Here is a 27,744-nt window from a genome sequence, read left to right on the forward strand (position 1 = left end):
AGCATTGGCCTGAAAGTGACTGAGTGAAATCTTATAGATTTCACTCAGCCACTTTTGCGAGGCGCACCTGCCCCGGAATGCCCACCCTGCGCCGAAACGCCCAAATGTGGCGCAGGGCTTTACAACGTGACGCATCTGCCTTGATGCGTCACGTTGTAAATTGGTCGTAGGGATGCGCCACGTTTACGCCGCAGTCGCGTGACACAAACGTGGCGCATTACCAACCAGTGGCGGCTGGTCCATGGGGGCGTTTGGGCGCCGCCCCCCCCTGTTTTCTCGCCGTGCGAGGAGGCAAACAAAGGTAGTTATTACCAATGATAATAACTACCATTTGTTTCTGCCTTGCCTTCTCCGCATGACGAGAAAACAGAAGTTCCTGTGTGGGAGGTGTTACGCGAGGGCAGGGGGGAGCGGCTTGCCCACTGTTCGTAATACTGTCTGTTTGGGCTGCCTGAGAGGCTACCCAAACAGACAGTATTTACACAGTAGGCAAGCCGCTCCCCCCTGCCCTCGCGTAACCCCTCCCACTCTCCCTGCTCTCTGTATGCTGCTGTGCTGCAGCATACAGAGAGAAATGACGTCAGTAGGGGGCAGCCGGCCGAACCTATCACAGCGCTGTGCTGTGGTTGAGGGGAGGGAAGGGAGGCTGCCTGCAGCCTTCCTGCTGCGTCACGACGAGTCAACACCACGGAATTCAAACAGGACGGCGCCGCGGGAGTCAGGACCTGAAGGCGGGAAGCGGAGCCTAAGGTAAGTGCAGGGCCCCGGATCACTGGCGCTGCTTATTCTGCTAAATGATCGGTGTACAGCAGCAGAGGCACTTTTAGGGGTGGGACTGAGGACAGCAAGGCAGCCACCGCGGAAACAGGGCTGGGAGACAATGGAGCAGCGCTCTACAAGGTGAGGCCGTAGGGACTGTGGCGTTGTAGGATAGCAGCGGCGGGTGGAGTTGTCCTCGGGAGTGAGTGACTTCACACTCATTTGAAGAGTACTACCGGCCGTGAGCGGGCACCATGGCGAAGAGCGGCCGGGCGCTGAGGAGGGTGATCACCGGCTTGGCGGAGTGCCCGGCTCCCGGCAGGGTGACGGCTGTGCGGCGCGCCTCCGTTACCGGACATTTACCTTCTTGTGGTATACTGATGAGCAGGTGCTCCGCTTCACAGGCGTTCCTACCTAGTCCTCTTGCCTCGGAAAGAACATTATTCAGCTTTTCTGCACCATTCTCGGACAAAAGAAAAGAGTATGCGGAGAGAAGAATTCTCGGGTATTCCATGCAGGAAATGTATGATGTGGTGGCGATTGTTGATCAGTACAAACATTTTGTGCCCTGGTGTAAAAAATCAGATGTTGTATCGAAGAGAAGTGGCTACCTCAAAGCACAGCTGGAGATCGGATTTGCCCCTGTGGTGGAGAAGTATACATCAGTCGTTACTCTAGTGAGACCACACTTAGTTAAGGCATCCTGCACAGATGGGAAATTGTTTAATCACCTTGAAACAGAATGGCGATTTAGCCCTGGAATCCCGGGGAATCCTAGAACATGCACCTTGGATTTTTCAGTCTCGTTTGAATTCCGGTCATTGATACACTCTCAACTAGCTACCGTATTTTTCGATGAGGTTGTTAAACAGATGGTTGCAGCCTTTGAAAGAAGAGCATCCAAACTCTATGGCCCAGAGACTGTAATCCCGCGTGAATTAATGCATCATGAAGTGCACCACACGTGAAGCTTGACAGAAATACATCCACTTCTAGGAGCAGATTCTGGAGCTTTGATATATCCCCTCCAAAAGATATGCCCAGGGTCAAAGTGCAGCCGCCCTTACGTTCCAAACGCCAGAATAGTGTTTTAACCACTTCTGAGGTGAGGGATTAAGTACAGTGATACAGCGGACCTGAGGTGCGGGAGCAGGGGTGAAGCCACGGTTTACGCAAGAGCAAGTAGAACAAGCCCATGGGATAGTGGTGTCTGGTGTGGTAACTCATTTGAGGTGAGCAGGTGATCCCCATAGTTTTTTCTCAATCGCTACGGTGCTCTATGAAATTCATTTTCCGCCCCACCACTAACAAATGTCACCAGCCGCCACTGTTACCAACATAAATCTGCCCCGTTGTATTTAGAGTATCCGCTAAAGGCACGCCCATCGCTTATGATTGGGTCCTTCCTGTGCCTTTCAAAATGTGTTTCAAATGTGTTTCTTCTGACTGGTGAATTGGCTGATTTGTTCTGCCTTTTGGTGTGTTTGCCTCGCCCTTTTATGTGTGTTATTTCTCCTGAGTGCATTTGTTGTTTTCCAAGGACTATTTTCTTTATGTCTACTTTGCCTTGCCTCAGGATGGGGCAACCGCACTTAAGACGACGCTTAGCTGAGGGTACTTTCAATTTTTACTTTCCTCCCAATGCGACCACACTACAAGGTACCGCGCCCTCTAATATTTGCGAGGCAGTAGTAATGTCCCACTTCTGTGCTAAACTTGTATCATCCCTCAGAGCCAAGACGCCTCGGCATTCGTGCGCTTTATAAGCATACTACTTACTTACTACATACTTACTCATATGAGACTGCACTGAAAGTGCAGCTGACTGATGGCACTTTCATTTTTATTAACTTGTTTTTATTACTTTGGCACCCGCTTCTTGGGTCACCATGCGCATAACTTTATATGCACAGGTGCCATGCTTTATGTTTCTGTACGGAGCCCGGTCTTCTGTTGGCAAAGCCAATAGCTGTAAGTCTCGCAAATGCGAGGCATATTGTAATGCAAATGCTTGTTATACTCTGGTACCGTGGTTCTGGAAGGTGAGAGAAGCTTTAAAACAATGGCTTAGAAGTGCATGGAATTTTCTACCTTCCCTGCCCCGGTTTCAACCTGGCTGTGGGGTCATTAGGCCCTTTGTGTGAAGATAGAGCACAGACTATTCATTTGTAAGTGGGACGGTGCTCAGCTTCGGCCCCCTCATCCTGCCAGCAGATGGACCATCCAGGCACATCTAATCCCTCTATTTTATGACTGTGTGGGAGAAATTCTCAAAGTCTAAGTGTCAGTTACACCCAGTCAGGTGACCCAGGATGGGCTATAGGCACAAAAGGACTAAGGCCAGGAAAATGCCAACTTTTTAAAAGTGGCATTTTCAAAAATGTTACGAAAAATGCAACTTTGCAATTAAATAGGGCTTTTCACCTAAATTTGAAAGACACCAAACATGATAAAGCCACCATCTCCTAATTGGAAATTACAGCCCCATTGTTATCTTATGAAAGGCGACGGCCTCACAGTATTAAATAACAAATGTAGGAGTTTTTCACTACTTGGACATGTAAAACATAAAATTCATGCCCAACCTTTTAATTATACAGTAACCTGCACTCTGATCTACCTAGGACCTACTTTAGGTGTGACTTATACATAATAAAACTGGAGTTTAAGGCTTGGCAAGGGGAATAAAATGCCAAGTCGATATGGCAGTTTAAAACTGCATTCACGCAGCAGTGGCAGGCCTGGGACATGTTTGAAGGTACTACTTCAGTGGGTAGCCCAATCGTAATTCAGTCCCACCGGTACCATTTAAATTGCAGGCCCTGGATATATGGTACACCACTCCACAAGGGACTTACAAATAAATTAAACATGTCAATTGAGTATAAGACAATTTAACCAGGTTTAAAGGAGAAAGCACAAGTACATTAGCACTGGTTAGTAGCAGTAAGTGCACAGAGTCCTAAAGCCAACAAAAAGGAAATCAGCAACGAATGTTGGCAAAACGTTTGGGGGTTACTCTGCAGAGAGGGCCAGGTCCAACTACCATGAAGCCTTACGCTGCACTTTATAAGTAACTTATTCATTGATTCTTACATCAATACTCATATATACAAACAAAGAGGGGTTTTGGGTCAGCCCTCTTCATCCATTTGTCTGTTCAGCTGTCAATCACATTTTATTTCTGCTCACCACAGCCTACAGCATAGGTCAGATGGTGAGTCCACATCAACCACTGGCTTTTGTACTGTACATAGCCACTTAAAATGATGTCCATTTCAGCAGGGGCATTGCTTCAGGTAGGGTGTTTGAGATGTGACCCCCCCAAATAAATCCATTCTTGGATGGGGAGTTGGGTCTGGGGGCGCTGAGTCTTGAGTTGGCTTTGCTATACCTGTGTTGATTTTTCAGATCATTTTCATTTTACCAAAGGCTTTAAGTTGTTCATTTTTTGACTGGAGAAACATACACACACACACAAACACACACACACATACATATAACATACCTATTATTATGAGAATTAGACATTGACCGCAATGAAGTGTGTATTTACCATTCTAAGTCCAAGTGTGCTTTGATAGTAGGGTAGGTTATAAAGCGGACCAATATAAATATAACTGCACTTTTAGTTTTTTGATACACTCGCTGGAAAGTACATAAAACACTATGGGGACTGGCCCTCCTGCTGCACCGGTCTTCACAAAAGTAGTGTTTGTTGGGTTCTGACAAGGTTAGCCCAGGTTATGAGAACCAAGCCGGTCCCCACAGCGTTTGCTTATATATACTCACACACACACATACATATGTGTATTACCTGCATGCAATAACCAGTAGCCAGTTATAGTTAGGACCAAACTTTCCATAGGAAAAGCACTTTTTGTTTTGGCAATAACTTTGGTGCCACTTGATGAATCTTCATGAATGCTCACACATCCCTGTTTTGGTTCAGCAGGTGTGTTGAAAGTTTCGGGATGATCGGTCAAGCTAGAGCAGAGAAAAAAGGGGGGTCCCAAAATTGATTTTTCCCATGTTATGTCTATGGGGATTTTTCATTTTTTGAACACGACTACAGTCTGAATCACTGAACGGATTTACGCCAACTTTTCTCAGAAAGCTAGATGTTGGTCCAGAAAGTGATCTTTTTGTGATTTGGTGTAAATCAAGTCAGTAGTTTCAGAGATATTTAGGTTAAAATATATATCTGGGAGCCCAAAATCCCACTGAAATTTGTTTCAACCAGGGAGTGTTGGCAGCCATCTTGGGACTAGGCTTGAAGCCGAGACCCACAAAGCTACTACTATGTCCAGGGGTGCCCACCCCAGGGGCATAGCTGTTTGCTATGGCTTGGTGGGAGCTTTACCGCTCCCACCAAGCCATAGCAAACTGTGATCCGCTTTCAGCAAGCAGGAGCATTTTGTTCTGGCTTTCCCAAAGAAGATCACAATTGCTTTGAGAGAGAGGGAGCTGCACATTAGCAGCTCCCTCTTTGTCAAAGCAATACCGGCTCCAGCAGGACACGGGAAGCTGGTAGGGACTGCGGGGGCCTTCAGGATCCTCCCACGGTCCCAGTGGAGAGTCAGTACCCTGAAGCCATCCACTTTCAATGTCCAGGTCCCAGAGGATGGGGTACCAGGTCTGAAATAAGCCCAGGGTGGGGGGCATGCAGGCACCCTCCCCTAAAAGAAATACAAATAATAAAGGCTGGGCCCCAGCGGATTGGGTCCCTGGGGACGAAATGGGCCCAGGGAAGGGGGACATGCAGCCCACTTCCATATTAATGCTGGGTTTTGGCCCCAGGGAAGGGGTCCGTGGGTCTGCAATCAGCCTGTGGAGTAGGGCCATGTACCCGCGCTCCCCTAAAAAAAATATTTAAAATAAAAAAGTCTGAGCGCCAGGGGATGGGGTCCCCGGAGCCTAAATCAGCCTGGTAGAGGGTACATGCAGCCCACTTCCCCATTCAAGAAATATCTGGCTGGGGGGCTGAGGTCCCTGAGGTGAAATTGGCCCAGAGAAGGGGGGCCACACAGCCCCCCTTCCAGAGTATTTCTTTTTTAATGTCCGGCTGGCAAGTTGCTGGTTGCCCCTTTTCTCCACCAGTCTGCAAACTCACCTCCTGGTGCACTGTTGGTTGGGAGATGAAGTCCTCTAAGGTTCAGTGGGTCCTTGGGGGCCAACAACCCCTCCTGATTCCTCCAGTAAGTCCCACACAGTGGAATTGCTGAGAGGTCTTACAAGGCCCTGCCCCCTTTCTCCACCACTCTACAAACGCGCCTCCTGGCACACTGTTGGTTGGGGGATGAAGGCTTGGATTCGGAGGGTCCATAAGGGCCAACAAGCTCTCCTGTTCCCTCCAGTAAGTCCACACAGTGGCATTGCTGAGAGGTATTCAGCGGGCACACCCCTTTCTCAACCTCTCTGCAAACGCACCTCCTGGTGCTCTGCTGGCTGGGGATAAAGTCCCTTTGGATGCTGAGGGTCCTTGTGGGCCAACAAGCCCTCCTGTTACCTCCAATAAGTCCCACACAGCCTGATCGCTGAGAGGACTTCGGAGGCCACACCCCCTTTCTCCACCACTCTACAAACATGCCTCTTGGAGCAAGATTGGGGGATTAAGTCCCCTTGGCTCCACATGGTCCTTGGCGGCCAATAAGCCCTCCTGTTACCTCCAGTAAGTCCTACACTGTGGGATTGATGATAGGTCTTTGGAGGCCATGCCCCTTTCTCTACCACTCTGCAAACGCTCCTCCTGGCACACTACTGATAAGGGGATGAAGTCCCCTTGGCTGCTGAGGATCCTTGGGAGCCAACTAGCCATCCTGTTACCTGCAGTAAGCCCTACACAGGGAGATTGCTGAGAGGTTGTCGGAGGTGGCACCCCCTTTCTCCACCACTGTGCAAATGCACCTCCTGGTGTACTGCTGAATGGGGGAGGTAGTCCCCTTGGCTCTAGAGGGTCCTTGGGGGCCAACTACCCCTCCTGTTACCGCCAGTAAGTTCCACAGAGCAGGATTGGTGTGAGGACTTCGGAGGCCATGCCCCGTTTTTCCACCACTCTGCAAACGTGCCTCTTGGCACAATACTGGTTGGGGCATGAAGTCCTTTTGGATGCTGAGAGGCCTTGGGAGCCAAAAATCCCTTCTGTTACCTCCAGTAAGTCCCTTCCAGTGTGATACCTGAGAGCTGGTCGGAGGCCCTGCCCAGGTTCCCCCCCACTCTGCAAACATGACTACAAGTTAAAAGACCCTAGAAATTCACTTAAAAAACCAAAACATTACATGGACGTTATAGTTAGGAAATAGATTTTGAGAAAACTTAGAATTTCAGTGAAAGAACCAAGGGTTACAGGGACATTATAGTTAGGAAATAGAATTTAAAAAAAACGTTGGGTTCACTGAAAAAAACAAAGGTTACAAGGATGTTATAGTTAGGATCAGATTTACCTCATACAAAACCAGTGAAATTCAGCAGTTATAGTTACCTGAGCTTACTATAACCTAAGCCCCTGCAATGCACTGCTTATGACCTCACATATTACATCACTCATGATATGGTCAGTGACATCAATCATAACATCTTAAATGATATCACTGATGATATCATCCATGAAACCACTCACACACCCTCTCACACTCCCATAAAACCTCTTGTACAACCACTCACACACTCATACAACCACTCACATACCCATTCATAGATCCATACCAGCACTCACATACCCACATACTCTTCCACGGATGCACTCACACACCCACTCACTCACTTTTACAGCCACTCACACAACCATTCACTCACCTATAGAGCCACTCATACAATCAGTCACTCACCTGTACAGCCACTCACACAGCCACACACTAACCCACACACCCACTTATTTACCTACACAGTCACTTACACAGACACTCACTCACCCATACAGCCTTTCAACACAACCACTCACTCACCCGTACAAGCCCTAATACACTCAATCGCATACCCACACAGCCACTTACATGCCCATTCACTCATCCATACAGGTACTCACACATCCGTTAACTCAATCATACAGCATTCATACATAAACTCACTCTCCAATACAACCTCTCACACACAAGCAACCTTAACCAAACACCCACTGAAACAACCACTCACTGACCCATACAAGCACTTACACACTGTTACTCACTCACCCATAAAGCCGCTGACACACCCACTTACTAACCAATACAGCCCCTCACACAGCATCTCACTTACCCACACAGCTACTTACACACCCACTTATACACCTATACAGCCCTTCAAACACCTGAACAAACAAGGATACATACAGTCACATAGCCCTCACATAATGCCTTAGAAGCAGAATCACTCAGTAGTAGTGTACCTAGTATAGCAATTTAACTTTTGTAATAGGTTAGTATATATGTTTAACAATCATAAACTCTTAAAAAATACTTACACTCACTGGATGATGTCAACAGTGTTGTAATTTGAGATGTCATTAGTGATGTCACTGACCATGTCATATGTGATGTAATATGTTAGGTGATAAGCAGTGTATTGCATGGGCATAAGTTATTCTTAGCTCAGGTAACTATAACTGCTGAATTTTACTGGTTTTATACAAGGGAAATCTGATCCTAACTATAACATCCTTGTAAACCTTTGTTTTTTCAGTGAATATATACACACACACACACATATATGTAATGTGTGTGTGTGTCTATATACATATATATCCATACTAATATAATAAAGAGAGAGCCCAAACCTTTGAGGCGGGTAATCTCAGGACCCACAGCACCAATCACAACACCCAATACAGCGTTGGAAAGGGCAGTTGCAGCAGAAGGACATAGGCTATGCAGACGCCCACCATATACATATAAAAGGTAAAAGAACCGTGCCAGCAAAGTAGTCCCTTGTGGGCGTGTCTGCGTTGTGCTGTGGGCGTGTGGTATGTTCCCCCCTTCATGCCATGTCTCATATTGTGTGCTAATCCCACCCTGCTCCCTTTAAATGCCCCTGCACCCCATAATCATAACCCACCCTTACTCGTTAAAATACCCCAACACCCTTAAACACTAACCCATCTTAACCCTATAAATATACCCTGTACCACAAAACCCAAACCTATCCCTAAACCCTAAAAATACCCCTGTACCCCAAAACCCAAACCTAGCCCTGAACCCTATAAATACTCCTGTACCTCAAAACCCAAACCTACCCCTGAACAATAAAAATACCACTGTACCCCAAAACCCAAACCTAGCCCTGAACCCTAAAAAAACCACTGTACCCCAAAACCCAAAACTACCCCTGAACCCTAAAATACCCCTGTACCCCAAAACCCAAACCTAGCCCTGAACCCTTAAAATACCCCTGTACCCCAAAACCCAAACCTACCCCATAACCCTAAAATACCCCTGTACTCCAAAACCCAAACCTAGCCATGAACCCTAAAAATACCCCTGTATCCCAAAACCCAAACCTATCCCTGCACCCTTACAATACTCCTGTACCCCAAAACCCAAACCTACCCCTGAACCCTAAAAATACCCCTATACCCCAAAACCCAAACCTAGCCCTGAAACCTAAAAATACCCCTGTACCCCAAAACCCATACCTATCCCTAAACCCTAAAACTACCCCTGTACCTCATAACCCAAAACTATATCTGAACCCTTAAAATACCCAAGCACTCCAAAACATATACCTCAGTACCCCAAAATATATACCCCTATACCCATATTTACCTTAACCAAACATTAAAAAAACATGCTTTTACCTTTCATGCATTTACAACGAATTTTGTTGTAAATGTATGCGTGGTAAAAGCATATAAAATGTAATGCCGTGCGTTATAATGGCATTGCAGAGTCATGGTACTTTAGTAATGAAAGTATGCAGAGTGATGGTATGCGGAAAGAAAGTTGCGGAATAATGGGTGTTTACCCTCCCCCAGTAAGTACATTGGTGGCATGGCGGCCCACATCTCCAGCAACATACTCATGTTTTTTCACCACCCATTTGAAAAATGCACAGATCTCTCTCATTGATGGCCAGCACCGACATACACTTTTAGACACACCTCCCGCCACAAGTTCTAGAATTGAAAACTTTAGAGCTGGGGAGCTACGTTCGAATCTCGGCATCAGCTCAACATCCTGTGATTCCAGGCAAATCGCTTTGTCTCCCCGTGCCTACCACAAATGAATGTGTTCTTCTGTAATGTAACTTGTGCTCCTGCCATGTTGTCGAGTTCACGCTATATAATATTGCAAGGAAAAATAAAGTAGGAAAACTCGAGTTCACACACTACTGAACGCGCACTCTTAAGTGCATCAGCAGTGCACTGTGAATCGGAGCGTTTCACAGGCCTGTCACAGATAAGAAATGCTATCAAAACGAAATCCTACAAAACAATATACTACTGTCCGGCAGCAATTCATACCCGGACAACTTCGGGATGGGCTGCTAGTATATATATATATATATATATATATATATATGACCTCACTTTTAGCCCGAACGGCTGAATGGATTTTCACCAAACTTGGCAAAATTGTAGGGACTGGTAGCCCGATGTGCCTTTGCTATATCTCAAGATATGTGCTCCAGTGGATTTTGAGTAATTTAGGTTCAAAAAAATATATATATCTATAAGCGCGCCCCGGTACACACACCGGGGCGCAAACCAGCGCGCTACGCAAGTTCGCGCGCGGAAAGCTGATTGGCTCTCGGGTGTCTGTAAACATTCCAAACAGTCCGGAGCGGCCGCCATCTTGTGTGACGGTAGGATCGAGACACAAGAGGTGGCAAAAAAAAAGGGGGAAATGACCATAAGGGGTTAGAGTAGACCCCCCTGACCCCCTAGGTTTGATGTGGGGGCTATAAAAGGGCCCCACGGGACAAACAAAAAAAAAATTCGATTTGCGCGGGGGGAGTGCCCGGTACGCAGACCGGGGAGCGTAGCATGGGGAAAACCCAGTTTATTCACAGCGTCACCTCTACGACCCTTTCTTGCGTCAATACGTCCCTTTTGCATACATGCGTCACTTTGTAAATATACCTCAATAAGGTGCATGTTTTACGCTGCTGATGTGTCACAAAAAGTGACGTACCGGTGGCGTAATAGTACAAAGTGACGCATCTACCTAGATGCGTCACTTTGTAAATATGACTCAATAAGGTGCATTTTTAACAGCACTGGTGCGTCACATAAAGTGACATACCGGTGGCGTAAAAGTGACGCATGGCCTCATAAATGAGGCCTTCAGTCTTCTACTCATGCGTCATATTAAATATATGACGTATTATGTCGCAAGTACTTACAGATACGTCAGTATTTCAGACGTATCTGTAAGCGCAAAAGTGATGCATTGCTGGAGTGTGTCACAAAAATGATGCAACTCCAGCAATGCATCCTTTCACATGGGGCCTGGCCCATGTGAAAGGGCCTGCATCAGTCTTACGCCTGCTGTGAAACAGGCGCAAGATTTGGACGCAACAGCGTCATAAAAGTGACGCAGTGATATCTCATAGATTTCACAGCGTCACCTCTACGACTCTTTCTTGCGTCAATACGTCCCTTTTGCATACGTTACACCTGACGTAGGTATAATGTGGCGCAGGGGTTTACAAAGTGACGCATCTACCTAGATGCGTCACTTTGTAAATATGACTGAATAAGGTGCATTTTTTACAGCACTGGTGCGTCACAAAAAGTGACATACCGGTGGCGTAAAAGTGACGCATGGCCTCATAAATGAGGCCTTCAGTCTTCTAGTCATGCGTCATATTAAATATATGACGTATTATGTCGCACGTACTTACAGATAGGTCAGTATTTCAGATGTATCTGTAAGCGCAAAAGTGATGCATTGCTGGAGTGTGTCACAAAAATGATGCAACTCCAGCAATGCATCCTTTCACATGGGGCCAGGACCATGTGAAAGGGCCTGCATCAGTCTTACGCCTGCTGTGAAACAGACGCAAGATTTGGACGCAACAGCGTCATAAAATTGACGCAGAGATATCTCATAGATTTCACTGCGTCACCTCTATGACTCTTTCTTGCGTCAATACGTCCCTTTTGCATACATTACACCTGACGTAGGTATAATGTGACGCATGGCCTCATAAATGAGGCCGTCAGTCTTCTACTCATGCGTCATATTAAATATATGACGTATTATGTCGCAAGAACTTACAGATACGTCAGTATTTCAGATGTATCTGTAAGCGCAAAAGTGATGCATTGCTGGAGTGTGTCACAAAAATGATGCAACTCCAGCAATGCATCTTTTCTTACCCTTCCACACCCCTGTTCCTTTTCTACATTTTCTTTGAATATCTACATTCCCCATGTTCACTCTCCTTCTCCTTACTTTCCTTCCCAACACTCACATTCTTTCAGTCCCCCTACTTCACTTCCTTTCTCCTCTCATACCTTTCTGTTCTTTCTTACTCATTTTCCTTTCCTTTATCAATGCACTCCACATCACTTACTCTTTTTCATTTTTTAAGAATATAGCTCTTTGATGAGAATTGGAGGTAGTTCTGAAAAGAACTTTTTTTTTTCTTCTTTTTTCTTTTTTTAGAACAAAAACAAAAACAAGGAATGGAAACTGCTCAACAGGAGCAAAAAAAAAAAAAAATTAGGGCTGGGAACGGCAGCGATGGTTCTCCAATGCTCGAACCATGAGCAGAACACTTTGCTCCCCATAGCAAAGTAGCTGATCACAGTATCTGCATTTAAGGACGCCTTTGTTAAATGCAGGCTGAATGTTCGGAACCAGCTCTTGTGATCTCCCCCTCACCGATGTTGTTGGTCCTCCGGTTGATGTAGAGGCCCCATCACTGGGAACCTCTTGTGCCAGAGCCCTGACACTTTCCCGGGCAAAATTCTGGGGGTGCCTCCTCTCCACATGGTGAATCATTGTGGAGTTCCCAAAAGAATATTTTTTAGTGGGGTCACCCCGTGACAGGACTGTGTGACAAATCCTGCACTCCACTTTTGGAGCATTTACCTTCTTCTGGTCATCAGGTATGGAAAAAAAATTCCAGATGAAATGTTCTTTGACCTTCGGCTGAGGAGGCTCTTCATCAATGAAATCATTGGAGTCATCTTCACTGCTGGATGGTCTGGCAGCCATGATAATCCAAGATATTCAACAAAGAACCAAGAGCAAAAAGGCAGGTCTTTCAGTCACAAAAGTGAAAGAAGAAGTGAAGGAAATGGGTGGGGATTTCATTCTTTGTAAAAAAAACTGTTAGCAACCAATGAAAAGTGTTATTTTAATGTCACATGACTTGACGCGCTTACGCTGCGCGCACCAAAGCGCTTCCGGGGGCGCTAACGCGGCGCAAACGTAGGCGCTTCCGGGGGTGCATACGCGGCGCGAACGAAGGCGCTTCCGGGGGCGCTTACGCGGCGCGCCTAAGTGACGTTTTGATAGTTTAACGGAAATGCAAAATAATTTTCATTTCCTTATTCAAAAATACTGCTTTTATATGTATGGTACTAAATGTCTTGCGTTATTATTTACTTTTTATTCATATTTTTTTTCACGAACGCAAGTAGCGCTCTGGGTGCTCTTTCCGGAGAGCTTACCGGTGCGCGCACCCAGAGCGCCCCAGGAAAAATGATTAAAGAAAAAATAAAAATGTAAATATTATTATAAAAAATAAGAAATAAATAATTAATACTTACACAAAACAGCAAATTTATAAAAAAATCGTAGGTTAGAAACTCGATATAGAAAGGAATTAGCTTTTAAAAAACCTTTGAAATTCACTGAAAAAACCATAGGTTTCACACCAGTTATAGTTAGGAATTAGCATTTAAAAAACCTATTAAGTTCACTGAAAAAACCATAGGTTTCACACCAGTTATAGTTAGCTGGAAATTTTACTGACTTAAAACCATTGAAATTCCACTTTATAGTTAGTTGGACTCACTATAACTTGCGCGCCTGCAATGCACTGCTGATGACGTCACATATTACAACACTCATGACATGGTCAGTGACATCACTCATGACATCACTGATGACACCATCCTTGTGACAGAGTAACAGACCTCCTTTCAGTGTAATGTAACCCTTGAAACACATATTCAAAAATAGAAACTAAAATGTTCATATAAATAGAGACACCCATACCAGTTACAACAACCAATTCAGTAATACCTCCATCTATATACACATCCACTCATTCGCCAACAGTTCTATATAGTCACTCATACATATACTCACTCATCATATGTAGTGATACACCTATTCATCCTGTTACAGAACGATAGTCATCCAAAAGTTACTCACACACATACACACACATGCAAATAAACTATTGAACATCCATTTATTTGCATATACATCTATACACACACTACCACCTTACTTCTAAGGAAACTTACACACACTTACTCTCTTAAACAAACACTTATAGAAACACATACTTATTTAAACAGCAACTGTTACAATCTCTCACTCTCACATATACTCACTTATAAACATCAATACTCACATATACTAGATTAAAACATATGTCGTTACTGATAAAGACACTAGTGAGACAGTCATTCACTCACTAACACACTCATATACACACTCATCCACCCTTACAATCCTACACATATGCTGTCTTCAAAACACATACAAACAGTGAGTCAGTCATTGATGCATCTATGTGCTAAGTAATACCCCCACCAAACCATACAGACACTCATACTGATACTAAAAAAAACATCTAATAACCCATATACACACACATGTAGGTACTCACCAACCCATGCAGCCACTTATACACAAAGTGAAACACTGATACATATATTTAAATATTTAAACATTACTCGCTAATATATGTATTCACTAAGATACACTTAATAAGCCAGTTAACCAATCAATTTTTTTTAAAAAAACCATCCATTTAGACACTTATTTAAACATTTATTCTTCCATCTACCTTTACATATACATATATAAAACATATTTATTTTTCAGAAAGACACACATTCACTGGATGGTGTCATCAGTGATGTCATGAGTGATGTCACTGACCATGTCATGAGTGATGTAATATGTGACGTCATCAGCAGTGCATTGCAGGCGCGCAAGTTATAGTGAGTCCAACTAACTATAACGTGGAATTTCAATGGTTTTAAGTCAGTAACATTTCCAGCTAACTATAACTGGTGTGAAACCTATCTTTTTGTCAGTGAATTTAATAGGTTTTTTAAATGCTAATTCCTAGCTATAACTGCTGTGAAACCTATGGTTTTTTCAGTGAATATATATATATATAATACAAAGGATGGGATATCATGGTTGGGATGGAGCACCCCATCCACCATACCCTAATTTAAACCCTAAGTTACTTATCATTGTTCCTTTTTTAAATTATTTTGCTAGGATGTAAAACAAACTTCTCAGATGTATTGTGAGTGTTTCAGTTTAATCAATTTACACATAAATTTACGGGCCTACTGCCCATGGTATAGACCGTTAATAAGTTTAGTTATACATTTAAAAAAACTTTATTCCATCAGTTTAATCTAAAAATTAGCATTCCTAGTGCCTCATTACAAGTTTTGCTGAGTGGTAGCACTTTAAAAATATCTCGCCCTGCCAAATTATGAGTTAATCAGTTTTCCTGCAACCCCAATTCGTAGGATTGAGAACATTGCAGGCAGCATGGAACAAGGAGTGCAGACTGAGGAAGTGATTGGCTCGACCCCCTTTAACGCACCAGTGGAAACGTACAGGAGCGGCCATTGACTCTTGATGCCCTCCTTGCAACCACCACCACCCTCCGAGTGACCAACTTAGTATCCCTGCTTCCAATTATCACCTGCATAGTGGGGCTGGCAAATAAATGCGGAAAAGAGACCATTATAGGGGACTGAATGGAGATGTGCATGCAGAAAATGACACAGTAGTGCTGCATTTTATTTGCTATTCCAGGCCCAATAAATCATGATGCATGGGACTTGAAGCGGAGTTTGAGTTGGTAATGATAATACTGACACTGATACCACTGTGTCGAAGCTCTGGGCATCCTGTAATGAGCCCCCAAGTTGGGGAAGATTTTGCTGACATGGAATGGAGGCGATGAACTTTATCCCTGAGTTAGAACATGCTAGTCCTCTCAACAATCCTATGAACAGCTGACAATTGCAGTGACTGCTTTGTTGACTTTGGACTTAAATTGCTATGTGAACCATATATAGGGTTTATCATGCACTAACACTGTTTAAAGAGTCGGCACCACCACTTGCAAACTTTAAGGCTAATGTTTAGAGGCTGGATAGCAAAGATCTTTTTAAACTAGTCAGAGGATGCTCAACGTAGACTTGAAAGTAGAGGACCATTCATTTATTTGTATTCATTACCGGGGATTTATCTTCAGTGCTGAATTTGAGCTGGTGGTTGCAGGTGGGTTCCACCCACTCTCATTTTTGGAGACCTGCACTTATTTTTCCTCATCAGACATTTAAGGAGAGAAAGAGAGGGAAAAACACAAACAAGGGAGGAAGAGGAAGGGAGAGATGGAAAAATTGTCACAAAAGGAGAAAGTAGTAACCTGCAAGTGAGGCGAAATCAAAAATACACAGCCTTTGACTTCGGTCTGTGGACATTTATTAGCACCTGCCTTCTGAGCACCTGTACCCATTTACATACTGAGCTCAGTTTGTCTTACCTTAGGAAGTATTTCCTTCACTTAACTGTACAAAATATTAAATTCCAATAGCTATGCCAAGCTAAAAAGAATTATTGTCTCCACTGGAAGATCATTTGGACACATAGATGACAGCAGACCCTGCGTCCCTTCTAAAAGAAGCATAGCAGCCTTTTGGACTGTTTTCTAATTCACATGGAGACATTTATTGTCAAGCCCTCAGTGACTCCACCCCCCCTTTCAAAAGGATGTTATGTAATCTCATGTTGATTTGTATAGTGCACTAATCACCCAAGAGGGTATCCAGTCACTTGGGCACGTTTGTAGTTGTGTGGTCTCAAATGTGCTTATACGAAGAGCCAGGTCTTCACATTCTTGGAGAAATCAAGAAGTGAGGAGGGGGCTCTGATGTGTTTAGGTAGGTTTTTCCATATCTTGAGTGAGATGAAGGAGAATGAGCAACTTCCAGTTTTGAGTTTGCGGATACTGGGAATTTGTGCAAGTGAGAATAAGGCAGAACATAGTTGTCTGGTGAGTTAGTTAAAGTGTATGCAGCTGTTCAGGAATTCTGGTTGTGTGTTGAGTGCAGCGCTCCTGTCACCTTGTTCCACAAACAATTGATGATTCAGAGAAAGTGTGCACACAACTTGTTCAACATAGTTAAACACAATGATATGGGTAAAAAGGAAAGGGAGCACGAGAGACTAGGATCTGAGCCTGAAAGAGATGTGCTATAGAACTGTGACCAGGTGAGGTTATACGCAGTTCAAGACAGCCAAGGAGTTGAAACTGTAGGTAGTGACCATTGGCAGAGAGGGGGCATTACAGGAGTTTTATACGATAATTCAAATCAAAGAAAACATGTAGTAGTAATGCAACATGGTGGTGTGATAGCATTAATGTATGCAGTCAAAGAATAATTCCAAATCACTATTACATAGTAACATAACATGAGGGAGCCACATCAGCTAACAGCATCCCTACAGTGGACTTGACTATGTGTTGGGGAGAGAGGGGATAATTTAATCAGGGACCTGTGGGGAACTTAGTTAAATCACGAAAATGGTTGGCCTTTTGAGAAGGATAATAGGAGAAATAATGAAGGTATACACCCGTTACAACGCATCTTTTACAACTACCTACTATTACAACGCATCTTTTACAATGCATACCATTACAACGCATTGCGCTGGGGGGCGCTCTAGGATAGGGAATAAGTATAATTTACTATCCAACACCTTCCCTAGTGTCCACGGGGACTGGAGTTAGAATAGTAAATTATACTTACCACTATCCAGCACCTCAAAGCGCTATGCGTTGTAATGGTATGCGTTGTAATGGTCACGTTGTAATAGTAGGTAGTTGTAACGGTATGCGTTGTAACATGGTACATCCAATAATGAATGATATTCGATGTGACAGTCTATGTGTTAGTAAATTGTTTGTCTGGCTTTACAAACACATGCATTATTACAGTTGCATTCTTTTACAGTACAGAGTTGTACTATATAAATATATATAGTTTGCTACTATAATTAAATATATGAGAGTATGCCAACCTGGAGTTATAGTTCAGCTCCTGGGATATATCATCCACCATGTCATTCTCCGACGCCTCGTGGGCCATGGCTTTGCATAGTTTACAGGCAACAAGGGCTTTTGCCATGGCCTCCTCTCCATGTTGCCAGAAAAATAATGCCATCTTCTGGCGCTTCATCAGGACAGCCCAGACCATCAGTTCATGAAAGGGGAAGGGGAAATGATTTATCTCTGGGTCATCCAAATCAATGTCCACTTCTTCTTCTCTTTTCGTCGTTGTCTTCCTTCCTCTCAATAAAGTGATATCCTCCTGCAAAACGTGTAAAAAGACAGTTTTTAGGAAAGCCCTAAATACTCAAAAATAACAATGAACATGTAATTCTGCATTTATGTAGATTTTCCAATGTTTTCAAATAAAAATTACAAATTTGAATTTGCATTTTCACAACTTCACTAATGCTTTTCTTGAACCATACAATTAAGTATAATTACTGCATAAAAAACACGCAGGTTAAGAGGCCTAAAAGAGAAGACCTTGAGATAGAGGTGGACAGTAAAGTATCTTCTGAAAGCCAGATGGTGCCACTTGCAGGTCTGGGGTAGATTGGAAACGACTGTGTAGCTTCATACTGACACTGTTCGTACTCTGAATGTTTTAGCTTTGAAGTGAAGAAAATAAAATAAAAGGGAGAAGGCATATGCATGTATCTACTCATAATGTGTTACAATATCAAGTCCTATAGTCTTTGCAGTCCTGATTTTGCAAGGTCCAGTGGAGCAATGTGCAGATTTCGAATTCACCCACTTTTTTTCATGGCAGCTAATGCAGGGCATGAAGGTCTTGTGATCTCTTTGTTTTAATGATGCAAACAACTCACGTGGTGTTGGCAATTCCTAGTTACTTAAAGTTAAAGTAGTCAATACTTCAAGTGCTGGAGCATGTGCATTGAGGTTTTTTGATACGGCTAATAGCCAGTTGAATTTGCAAGTTTGCTTGTATCACTGAGATGTTTATTTGTTAACCACAGGCTATTTTAGGACTAACGATGACTTTGTGTTGCTCCTCTTTATTTGAGGGTGTGCTCTTATGGGAAATAGTGTTTACAACTCATGCTTTAGATCGCATGCCTTTACAACTTGGTCGTTACAACGACTGTGTTGTTACAACGCAAACCATTACATCGCAAGTCATTACAACGACTTGCTGTAGGGGGCAGAAGGTGTTGGATTTACAATCCAACACCTTCCCTGCTGTTGCACAAACTGGAGTAGCAATAGTAAATTATACTATTCCTAAATCCAGCGCGCCCCTACAGCAAGTCGTTGTAACGACTTGCGCTGTAATGGTTCGCGTTGCAACAACGCGATCGTTGTAACAAACGTGTTGTAATGGCATGCGATCTAAACATGCATTGTAATGTAATGTAATGCAAGGTGCACTTATATAGCGCTGCTGTCACCCCAAGGATATCCTCGCGCTTAGATTACCAAATAGCGAGCATAAGACTGAGATAGGCGAAGACCTAGTCGCTATGGAACAATCTAGTTTTTAGTTCCTTCCTAAAGCGTGACAAGGTGTTTGGTTGTCTAAGCTCTGGAGGTAGTGCATTCCAAAGTCTCGATGTTTGTGAAACTGAAGGATCTGCCACCCATTCGGATTTTCTTGACATGGGGAACACGGACCAGGTTCGCAGAGGAAGAGCGGAGGGATCTAACAGGAAAGTACCATACAAATTTCCTTTGTAGTACTTTAGGCTAAGTATGGGTGGAAAATCCGTTCCGCTCGCGGATTTTGCGGATTTTCGGCAAATTCGCAATCCACGAGATTCGCGCATTTCCCGCAAAATCCGCGAGCGGAACGGATTGGGTCAAAAGTTGAAGCTGACTTTTGTAACTATTTTAGAATGGCGCCGGCAAGCTGCCAGCAAGCTGCCAGCAAGCTGCCAGAGCCATTTTTAAAATAGTTACAAAAGTCAGCTTCAATAGAAAGCACTAATAGATAAAGTAAAGCAGGTGCTCGAGTTGAAGCTCAAATTCAGTTACACAATCATTAATCACCCCAAAATTGGGGTGATTAATGATTGTGTAACTTAATTTGACCTTCAACTCGAGCACCTGCTTTACTTTATCTATTAGTGCTGCCTGCTGAAGCTGACTTTGTAGCTATTTTAGAATGGCGCAGTCCAACATTTGTCACCCTAGCTATTTGGTCAAATGCTGTATCAATGGCAGGTTAGCACTTTCAAGAAACTGAAAAATGTGTCTCAACACATGCTACAACATGGACGATTGAATGGAAGAATGATTGCGAATGCTGGAAGAGCATTCCTTTGTTTATAATATTTCTTTAAAAAAAGACTAATTACATGTTATTGCCAGAGAAGCTTCCACCCACAGTCCATTTTCCTTTTAGAATGTGTTGCACTTAGTTCAAAAGTTCTAAAAACGTAATTATCATGCTCAATGTGCTGTGACGTCACAAGAAGTGATGTCACATGGATCCCTTTCCCAGCCAAAGTTGGAATATATATAATTCTTCACTAGAGCTCTGAATAGGCGTTTTGACAGTGAATGCACTATACAAATAAAATAAATAAAATCACATAGAATGGTTACAATAACATTTTAGATTTCATGTTTAGAAAATCGTTATGCTTTCTACATATAACTTAGTAATTGAGCTTAGAAATGTCTCAAAGTGATAACATTTTAAGTCAAACGCTTGTTATGTAAATGTAAACACTGCCGTATTCACATATCAAATAAATATTTGGTTGAATTCTTTTTAAAAGAGACAAATCTTTGTTGTTAACATGATTGATTTCTGCATGTGTTTCTAGTTCTTGCCTACTAGCAGCTTTAGTTTTCTGTTATCATTGACCTATTTTCAATGTTACAATACACAGCCGTGTTTAGGACAGCCCATTGCTTATAATTGGTTGGCTTTCTTGCCAGTATCATTTGCTTGTATCCTATTTGTTGACTTTCCTTTCTCTTCCTGTATTTGCCCCTCCCTAGAAGTATAGTTTTTTGCCATCCCATTGACTTATTGACTTCTATCCTTCCTGATGGGAGTTCCATAGTTGTGCTTCTCTTTCATTGTTAGACCCCCTCTGGTCTGATCATTAGCCTATTGATCCTACGCTCCAACCAGCCTTATTTACACTTTTCTTTTTTTTTGTAATATTTTTATTTTCTTTGCAAAGGCCTGGCAGCTGCACACTGCTGCTGGGCCACAATCTCCTCGCTGGTGCTACCCTGAACCTTGTATTCCCGATTTTATTTTTATTCTTCGTGAGGGCCTAGCAGCTCCACGTTGCCGCTGCGCCTCTTGCTCATCACTTTTACTCCTCTGTGCCATGCTTTCCCTTACACACTCTTCTTTTAATTTTTCTTTGGGAGAACCGGGCAACTACAGCCTCCTTCCTAGTCGCTCGCTCCTCATTTTTGCTACCATATCCTTTTCTTATCCTCTGCACTTTTTATTTATTTCCTTAAAGCACTAATCCACTTGCACCGATATTTTGGTGCTTGTTCGCTTACGTTTTAGTAATTTAGTTTATTATTCAAGAAGGAATATTGTATTTTTTTTAATGGTAAATGAAACTGACAAAGAGAGAGCCAAAATGGGCACTAGTGTGATACGATGCTTACTCCTACATTTTGACATCATGATGCAGGTGCAAGTCTTTGAGTGTTTTTTTCAGGAAACTGGTTACAAGATGGCTGATCAAGCGTCATGACCTACCGGGAGCCATCTTGGATTTTATTTTCCTCATAAAGAAAAAACCTTCCAAGTTGATCAGAGGTACATCAGTATGCATTATAAAGTACAGTTGGCCATTTTGAGTTTTTTGCTAGCTGATGCTTTACAAACCAGCAGTGGCAAAGCAAAAACCTTAGCCCTTGCATTTTATAGGTAAGACCTATTAATCAGTTAAAGTAGAAATACCTCCCTCATCCCCTCATCAACGTTGAAGAGGAAGAGGTTATAAATACACCTTTAGACCACTTTGCAAATGTATGCAACAGCATATAGTGACTGCATATACCGTAGGCCACTTGTAGATGCAAGGACTTGTCATGTCTTTCCTCAACTTCAGGCTGGAGCAGAAAATGTAACGTCCCAAAAATAGTAGGGGGCCTCCATGCAGCTGCATCCAACCCAAACCTGTTCCATGATTGTGGTTCATTAAATCCTAGACTGATCTCTGTGGCACTGATGTAGCTCAAAATTCATTCTTTCATTTGTAGGGGTGCATCATAGTCTTGAGTAGTTTGCTCCCACATATATATATATATATATTCCTTTGTTCTATTAACCGGAGACAGTAGAAAGTGGACAGTAATAATGTGAACTGTAGTGTATTAGGGACATTTTAAAGACTGGATGGCTTGATTCACAAAAAACTAGGGATACTACCTTTGGTATTGATGTATCATAACTAGAGAAAGTGTCTTGGGACTTCTGCCTTACCTTGAAAGAGAAAAGCATCTTAGAACGAGCTCTGTAGCTATATGAAACCTGACCCAACTGATGTGAAGAGACTTCTTAGGAAGGCTTCATACGCTGACACCTTAACCTTATCCTGCCTTGCAAATGCTATGTAGGGATGTCACGTTAGTGGTAGTGTAGTGACAGATTAACTTCCAATGAAGGGGAATTTGGATGTCTGCTCAATAATCTTTTCTAACCTGCTTCTTAAACTAATCATCCTGTGCATGTTGTACCACCTTAACTTCATCCGTAGATTTGACTTTGTATTAGTTCCAATGTATTTATACACCCTCACTTTGACGTGCCGGTATGCCCAATTATTCTTGGCTTTGTAATAAACAAACTAATCTTAATTGGGAGTCTGTGATCCTTAAGAGTCATAGTAAATTGGAACTGAAATTATTGGTCTGCTACCAAATTCACTCTCTCTAACGCTTTTACACTGATAAAAAGAATCATCGACCTGAGGTTCCAGAGCAGATCTAGAACATGGAACCCATATCCTTCAGCACCAACATTTCAACCATTTTCATCACAGTTAGCTGTGCTCACCCTAACTTAAAACTGCCTTGCATGTGGCGGCTTCTAATGTTACTTAAACACCAGTCATATCCCAAGAGAGTTCCAGAGCATTTTAGGTTGAATCATATTGACATATGTACAGCTGCACATGTAGACAGATATATGACTTGCCGTATTTAACGCCCTATGAAACATTCAATCAATAAACCCATTTAAAATGATTTCATTAGTAACTCTAATAACCCCAGCATTGATTAATAGCAGACCAACCTACAGCAGCCACCCCTAGGCTTTAGCATTTGTGGCGGTCAACTGCACCTGCCTGCCTTTCGACGAAGAGACAAAGCCTCTGTTGCCTGCAAAGCGATTCATCTGAGGTTACTGTCCACGCTTATGACTTTTCCTTTGTTACAATTTTGGAGACATCTCAATTTATCACAAATGCATGCACCACAAAGCTGTTGTGTAATACACACTTATAGAGAGACTTCCCTCACAATGATTACCCAGTGGTTCAAAGAAACAACCATCTGTGTCTACACTCGTGTACAATCAGGGAAAGACAGGTTAACTGCTGTAGTTGTAGAACTCGTTATGCTAATGTCTTATCACACAATGTGATTGGAGGGCATCACGTATGTATATCACTGTGTGATACATCTAAACAAATGAAACAGTTCAACCTGAGAAAAGGTTCTATTTGTTAAAATGGCGCATTTGAAGCGGCAAGGAACTGCCATTCATCTTGTTTCACAGCTTTACTTGAAGCAGAATCGATAACTGGAATTAATAAAACAAGAAGAAAGAGAGGCACGCCACTGTATGGACTCGGGCCTGGAAGGATTGATAATCTGAACACACAGTACCAGTCACAATGCAGTACAACACATTCAAGTGAAGGAGACATATATCTGAACATTGCTTCAAATGGAAACAGATGAAGGCTTTTATCGCCTCAGGACTTGCTGCCTTGTAAATGATACTCGGGACAAGCCGTCCCTTTTTCTAAAACCATATTAAATTCTGCCCTAGGCTTTTTTCCAGAATGGTTATCTAAATTGACTTCCATTTACAGAGTACTGACCGAAGTTTCAGGTCTGTTTTTCACTAGGAGTATTGGCCCAAATATTTGCTCTCAGAATGTCAGCCCAGGATCATTGCACAATATCTCAAAATGTATCCTTTTTAGACAGTGTGTTAGAAAAAGGTAAATACATAAAAGGAAATATAAATTCTGTGGCAGATGGAAACTTGTGCCCGTCTGCAAAACGCCACTATTTCCAATGACGGGCACTACCCTACCTAGGGGGCGTGGTGCCTTTAGTGGCAGCAAAGGGGGGAACACGCTGGGAATCCCTTCCGGGTCAAGAGACCCGGAAGAGGAAGGAGAGGGCCTACAAGCGTGAAAAAACGAGGAAAATTGGTGGGCGGTTTAAAAGGCTGAGGGGCAATAACGTTGTCCTCTTTGTCCACTTGCCTGCGGAGAGGTCGGAGGTCGCGGAAAAGTTACACGCGGGGGCCGCGTTTAGCATTGGCGTTCTGTGTTGAGCATCGGCGGTCGTACGACCTGTTGGCAGGTGAGAGGGCCTCACAGTGATGTACTCATGAACCAGGGGGGGGACTGGGGCCGTGAGCCCTTGCTCTAACACTCTCCGGGAATCCTAGTGCATGCGGATCGCATTAGCGGGCGGGGGGAGGAGAACTTATCCCTATTCCCGTCCTCGTGATTATGGCGCGATGCGAGAGCTTCGTTCAGGGGCGGGGGTCAGCCATAGTGCGGCATGGAACTCTGTGTCACAGTAGCGCCGCGTTGCAGTCTGGTCATCCTACACGCGCTACTGACTTAAGAGGCAAGTCTGGGCTCATTTGTTCGGGGAGGGGCAGCTCTCCGGCACCATCGTGCCTCAGGCACAGGGTGCAGGACAGCCGGGCTAGCGTTTCCTAAGCAGCACGCTGGCCGCTTAAACAGGGATTGGGGCACATTGACACACAGCGCAGCATGCGTAGGCCTGGAGCGTGGAAGTGATCGGCGAGCGTGTGAGGCTTTGTGACTTGCGTGTAGGAGCAAAGAGCGTAAGTATATGGCCATTAGTTTGGGGAATTCTGTTGGTGCAGGGTGGCGTGGATGTTTGCACCGGCTGCATGCAACAAGCATTGGCAAAGACAACAGATTCCTGCTATATAAGTGGCTGAGGGAAAAGCACACTTGTTTCATCTACAGTTAGCACTGGCGACATGTGGGAATATGGACACTTTAAGGGAATATGGCGAGAGTGTGGGGGAAACTGAATAAGGGGTAAAGGTGGGTAAGGGTGAGTATTACCAGCGCCAAGATGACCAAGAAGGGTTTGTGGGGTTATCTGTACGGCTGCATGCGGAGTGGACAACACAGTTGCTGATGCCTTGTCCCTTTTTAAGTCGGCAGATGTTTACACCCGATGGCCGCAAGCAGACAGACAGATGACGAACTTCCCGGAGAGACTATGGATGCTTGGTGCCCCACGGCCCCCGAGTTGATAACTGTGTCATTGGCCCTCAAGACCAAGAGTATGCATGAGAGGTCGTGGCAATCATACCTGACTATCCTAGGGGGGTCAGGGTCTGTAGAGAGGTTCTCACCACAAAGTGTCCTGGAATTCATAGTCCATCAGAAAGGGAGCGGCAGATCGCTAGCTATGGTGAGGAGACAACTTTCGGCAATAGCATTCTACGCGGGCTTAGGGGGGTTGTGGACCCCACAAAAGACCCTAGGGTGAAAAGAGCAATGAGGGGATGGGAGCGCTTAGCACCAGGAGTGAAGGACAGTAGGAGGCCTATAGATGCTAGCAGACTTACAAGTATCTTGGAAGTACTGCCCCGAATCTGCTTTACACCTTACGAGATGCAGTTACTCAGATTGGCATACTCATTAGCGTTTTTTTGGGGCATTTAGGATTTCGGAGTTGTTACCAGCGTCAAAGTCAGACAAGGAGGGGGCATACATTGGGAAGATGTAATTCTGACCAGGGAATCCCTTCAGGTCAGAGTGCAGAGATCTAAGACGGACACGTTGGGTAAGGGAACATGGGTCCAGCTAGGTTCAGTTGCAGGGGTCACCTGTTGCCCGGTAAGCTTGCCCAAGAGTTTTTTCCAGATTAGACCAGGTGGAGGAGACAGCAGGGTATTATTGCATGCCGATGTGGTAGCCCTCTCACCAGATATCAGTTCACTAGGATATGCAAGCGTGCTCTGAAATGTTTCGGGGTGGAAACGGCACATTTTACATCCCACTTGTTCCGTATCGGCGCAGCCACTCCGGCGGCAGCCCTAGGCCTCCCGGAGGAAACCATTAAGAGAGTGGGTCGTTGGAAGTCAACATGTTTTTAAGCCATACGTAAGCCCCCAGTTAACATGAGTCGTCAGTCAATTCTTCTCCACTTGTCCCATCTCCCGCTGATTGTATCCATTTCTAAATTTGATCTAGGTGTACCGTGCCAAAGGGCCCAGATATGCTTGTGTGATCATTCTTTCGTTCGCAGATCAGGGCACTTCTTCAAGAATTCGCGTGAGGACAGAATACAGAATGCAAAGGGAATCGACCACCATTGGGTGGGGGTAGGCTGACATCGCTTAGCGGAGGTGCCAACTGATCTGCGGGGCGCCATGGCCAAGTGCATGCCTGTACCCGATATACTGGTGATCCATTTGGGTGGCAATGATATGATCCCAGCGGGAAGGAGGAATGTAAAGGAGGCACTGTTTTCCGTTCTGTCAGTGGTTAAGAACATGGTTCCTACCACTAAAATACTATGGTCAGAGATGATACCACATCAAGTATGGGCGAAGAGAGCGCCGCCGAAGGCAGTTAACAAATCAGTAAGGAGACTGAACCAGTCAGTGGCAGAAATTTTAAGAAGGTCCAGCATTCATACCATCAGGCACAAGTTAATACAAGTGTCAAGGGCAGATCTGGATGCGTCCAATGCAGGATTGGAGTTGTTTATACAGGCCGTTTTGGGAGCCCTTGCTGAGGAGCTAGAAGGCGCAGGAGGGGGAGGTCGAGTCCGCCAGTGAGTGCCTCACCCTGTGGCGGGGTCCTGGGCAAGAGAAATGACAGGGACTCCGTTTGTCAGCGGCTGCTTAGCCCCAGAAAAGGGATTGCAGTCTATTGGGGGCTCCGGGCTGGTGGGAGTGGGGGCTGACCTGCTATTGGCTCTGGACTCTCTGGCCCTACCCAGGAAGCCGGCACTCGTCACAAGCAGTGGCAAATTATCTACCTGCGGCTCTGTTGGCCGGGGGTGGTCAGCATAAGGAGAGCAGGGTATCTTGGTTGTGGCCTGCTGGCACAGCCCGAAAGTAAAGCAAAAGGACCTTTGGAGAGACAATTGTAAATACAATGGAAATGTATAACCCTGATATCTTATTTGCGTGTTGTGGTGTTTTTAAATAAAGCAAGAATAAAGGATGGTCACGAGGTTAATAGAAGTGAGGCCAATGGAGAAATTGGCAGTATCTGAAGCTTATAAAGATTACACTGTGAAGACCAAATACTGGGGGGATTCCCAGTGTCTATTACAGCGCTATAGGCCGACCCCTTTACCTTAACCTAGCCAATAGATTTGCTCCTTTGTCTGGCCTAGATGCCTGTGATTGACTGCCACCTGTGGAACTATCAAGAACAGAGAATATCCCTAATCAAATAAGTCGTTATGTGACAGACTCAGGCCATCAGTTAGTGCCAACTAGCGGGTCACAGTGTGTAGAGGATCAGGTACAGACAGAACAGC

The 27,744-nt window shown here is 44.2% G+C and overlaps 1 protein-coding gene and 1 pseudogene across 1 annotated transcript in view; one reads left to right on the plus strand and one right to left on the minus strand.

Moving 5' to 3' along the window:
- TRPM3 (transient receptor potential cation channel subfamily M member 3) overlaps window positions 1-27,744 on the minus strand; it is a 979,327-nt gene that overhangs the window by 272,526 nt on the left and 679,057 nt on the right. The window contains exon 16 of the mRNA XM_086963586.1: window positions 17,979-18,268. Coding sequence (XP_086819712.1) covers window positions 17,979-18,268 — 290 coding nt within the window. The remainder of the gene's footprint in view (window positions 1-17,978; window positions 18,269-27,744) is intronic.
- Window positions 1,014-1,727, plus strand: LOC147727204 (coenzyme Q-binding protein COQ10 homolog B, mitochondrial pseudogene; annotated as a pseudogene).

The sequence above is a fragment of the Lissotriton vulgaris genome, chromosome 3_1 (assembly GCF_964263255.1).
Source record: "Lissotriton vulgaris chromosome 3_1, aLisVul1.2, whole genome shotgun sequence".
Lineage (NCBI taxonomy): Eukaryota > Metazoa > Chordata > Amphibia > Caudata > Salamandridae > Lissotriton > Lissotriton vulgaris.